Source organism: Solanum dulcamara, chromosome 11, assembly GCF_947179165.1.
Source record: "Solanum dulcamara chromosome 11, daSolDulc1.2, whole genome shotgun sequence".
NCBI lineage: Eukaryota > Viridiplantae > Streptophyta > Magnoliopsida > Solanales > Solanaceae > Solanum > Solanum dulcamara.
In genome coordinates, this window is record NC_077247.1 from 46,684,628 (window position 1) to 46,688,363 (window position 3,736).

Genomic DNA, 3,736 nt, shown 5'->3' on the forward strand with positions numbered 1-3,736 from the left:
AAATGAATTTCGGCATCAAGTGCCCATGATGAGTAGTTTTTTTCAGAAATATCAAGAGCAACAAATTCAAGTTTTGAAATATTAGACATTTTTTTAAAAAAAAAATCTTAACCTTTTTGTTACCTTCTAAAATATAGCTCAAAGCGACAGAGGCTTATGCTGATAACGTGTTATAAATTAATTAACTTGACAATTTATAACATAAAAAGAGTAAAAGTATATAGAGAGAATAAAGAAAAGAAGGGAAAACAGAGGAGATATCTCTCTATATATTTTTTATCTTCTACAATATTGCCTATATATAGATAGAAGCGGAAGAGTAATAGCACGTGAGAGAAAGGAAAATGAGGCCCAAGTGGGCAATTTGCCTACTGAAAACTTGAAAACTTGGGGAAAAAGACATTCATATACAATAATACACTAATAATTCAAATATTTTTTACAATATCAAAGCAACTTGATTATCTCCTAGATACATGATTGGATTGCGTATTCCAAGAAAGTCTTACGATCTACTCTCTCACATGTTTTCTTTTTGTCTTTATAAAATAAAAATATTTTTTATATATATATAAAAGTAATTTAATTTTTAAATATTTACTTTACTCTTAATAAAATAATAATGTATAGTCAGAAGAATATATAAATTTATTTTAGATTACAGGTTTCAAAGGGTGCTAAGTTCTACTAGTAGTTTTTTTAATACTTGATACGTTCAATATAATTACCACCAAGAAAAGAATCTGCTACATGTAAGTTTATACAGCAAGTATGGTTTGGTGACTCAAGAAAAGTTACAACAACATAAAATTTATCAACAATGACAAACTTTTAACCCTTTAGAAACACGGGAACGATTTTGATCTGCAAGGTTGATATGCTTATTTATTTATTGAATTGTCTAATGGCGCTGAGATAAATAATTTTATTAGCTTTCTTGGCCACTAAACAAATAATGAGAAACAAAAGAAAAATAACTTGATAAGAGGCGGGTGAGTTGACTAGTGATCCATTATTTAGATCATCTTTATACAATTTATTAAAACCCAAATATTATTTGAGCAGATTATCATTATATTAACATAAACCGTCCAAATTTAACCAATTCTCCAATTTGACATGTTTTTTTTAAAAAAAATTCACCTCATTGGTGGAGGATTAGGCTGACCCCTACCTGTTCATTTTAACCAAGAAGAGTAGATGTGGAGTTTTATCCTTACCTCTGTATTTTTCCATCCGTAGATATGTGACAGCTCTATGTTTGAATTGGCCCATAAGGTGATAAGGGTACAGTGGTACCTAGTTCGAAATAATGGAAATGATTAGTAATTTTTTAGCACTGCCATTTCAATTATTGTTCTGCACTGATTGGAGAGAAACAAAGTTTCTTCACTATAAATTCACGGGTTTAACGTTGTTCACATACCAAGAAGGGGAAAAAAAAACGAGTGGAAAAACACAAAAGATCATCAATTAAAAGAATGGCTTGCATTGCTGATAAATGGGAGGAACTTAGTGGGAAAAACAATTGGGATGGGCTATTAAACCCCTTGGATCTTGATCTTCGTAAATACATCATTCAATATGGAGAATTAGCTCAAGCAACGTATGACACTTTCATCACGGAGAGAATGTCTAAATATGCAGGAGCTAGCAGATACTCGATGGAAAATTTCTTTACTAAAGTTGGACTTGACCCATCGAAGTATCGTGTAACCAAATATTTCTATGCTACCTCATCCATGCCACTTCCCGATGCTTTCATTACAAAATCAATTTCAAGAGAAGCATGGAGTAAGGAATCAAATTTTATGGGGTACATTGCTGTGGCTACTGATGAGGGGAAAGTTGCATTGGGAAGGAGGGATATTGTGATTAATTGGAGAGGAACTTTGCAAGTGTTGGAGTGGGTTAATGACCTTCAATTTCTACTGGTCCCAGCACCCCAAGTATTTGGTGATGGAGGCTTGCTTCCTTTGTTTCATCCTTTGGTGCATCACGGCTTCCATAACATTTATACAACAGAAAATCCACGATCACAGTTTAATAAAACTTGTGTTAGGGATCAGGTGCGCATGCATATTAATTAACAATTGCTTAGATAACTTTCATGCTGTTAGTTCATATATAGGGTAATTGATGAAATTAAACTAAATAGTCTAACAATTCATTTTTTTCTTCTTTGTATAGGTCCTTGAAGAAGTGAAAAGATTGGTGGAGGAATATAAGGATGAAGAGGTGAGCATAACTGTGACGGGACATAGCCTAGGTGCATCCCTTGCAACTCTAAATGCGGTTGACATAGCTTTCAATAAAATCAACAAGTCAAGTAATGGCAAGGAATTCCCAGTCACAGCTTTTGTATTCGCAAGTCCTAAAGTTGGGGATCTCAATTTCCACAATGCATTTTCTAAACTGAAGCATCTTCACATCTTGAGGATTCATAACTTAATGGATGTGGTTCCGAAATACCCACCCGTTGGGTATTTTGACGTTGGGAAGGAGTTAATGATTGACACAACTAAATCTCCCTATGTGATGCCTCCTGGAGAACCTGTCAGCTGGCATTTGTTGGAACCATACTTGCATGGAATTGCTGGTACACAAGGAATTGGAATGTTAGCAGGTTTTAAGCTAGAAGTGAATCGCGATATTTCACTTGTCAACAAACAGTGGAACATACTGAAAGATGAACATTGTATTCCTCCCCTTTGGTGGTCTGAGAAGCACAAAGGAATGGTTCAACGAGAAGATGGAACTTGGCTTCTTCAGGATCGTGATGAGTATGACTTCTGAGAGACCAATTCAATTTTCAAATTGTTGCTTTGTTATTTCCTTTAGTTTCATGTATTGTTTGAATAAAAGGTTTTCGTCCTCATGGGAAAACCACATCCTATTTCATATATATGCAAGTATTATGGTCCTTTATAATAATATGAGTTTTAATTTATCTGGCCTGTTAATTAACTTGCTCTAAGTTATTTTAAAAGTTAGAGAATTGTTTGAGTCTACTAATTAGTAATTAATGCAAAATATGGTTACAAAAAAAAAAATCATATATATCTCTGGGCTTGCCATCTGGTGGTAAGGCTTGTTGGGCTAATTTGTAGCCTTTAATGTTCAAGCACAAAGTTGGGCCACATGCCCAATCGGATGAATGGGCTGCTCGATCCTTAAAATGGGTCGGACGTCTACCTTTACCCAATCCCAAGTTCCATTTCGAGAAAAAAACCAAAATAGTCTCTTATCTTTGGGTTAACACTCAAAATCATCCTTGAATTTTCACATGGAGCACTAATAGTCCTTCATATTTGCAATATTGGTGCACTTTTGGTCTTCCTCCAAACTTTTGCCTATTTTTTAACATTGATTTTGTCCACGATTTCATGTATGAAATTTTCAATTGTCTTTTTATATATTTAGTAGAAATAATAATTTCATGTGAGAGAAGGCGAGAAGAAAAATATTTTGTTCTGTTTAATAGAAATATTATTGTAGCTATAATTCGAGATGTTCATCACTTCGATATTACGTGCATTAGTACAAAATTAAAAAACAGATTAAAAGCTAAAATTTATTTTAAAAAAAAGAAGTCAATTCAAACACTCAGTAATAATATAAAGAACAAGCAGTCAAATTTAAATTTCTTAAATATAAAAGTGTGTTACATAGAGTTCTTGTAAACTCTTTGAAGTCAAGAATTTCAGTGGCTTCTTTGCATAGTCTCCCATTCAAT

General features: G+C 33.3%; 1 protein-coding gene across 1 annotated transcript; it reads left to right on the forward strand.

Moving 5' to 3' along the window:
* The first annotated feature begins 1,414 nt into the window (after positions 1-1,414).
* Positions 1,415-2,948, forward strand: LOC129874669 (phospholipase A1-IIgamma-like). Its single transcript, XM_055949989.1, has 2 exons — positions 1,415-2,069; positions 2,191-2,948. Exons 1-2 carry the CDS (start codon positions 1,482-1,484, stop codon positions 2,794-2,796), a joined length of 1,194 nt encoding a protein of 397 aa, XP_055805964.1. The 5' UTR covers positions 1,415-1,481; the 3' UTR covers positions 2,797-2,948.
* Positions 2,949-3,736: the final 788 nt, after the last annotated feature.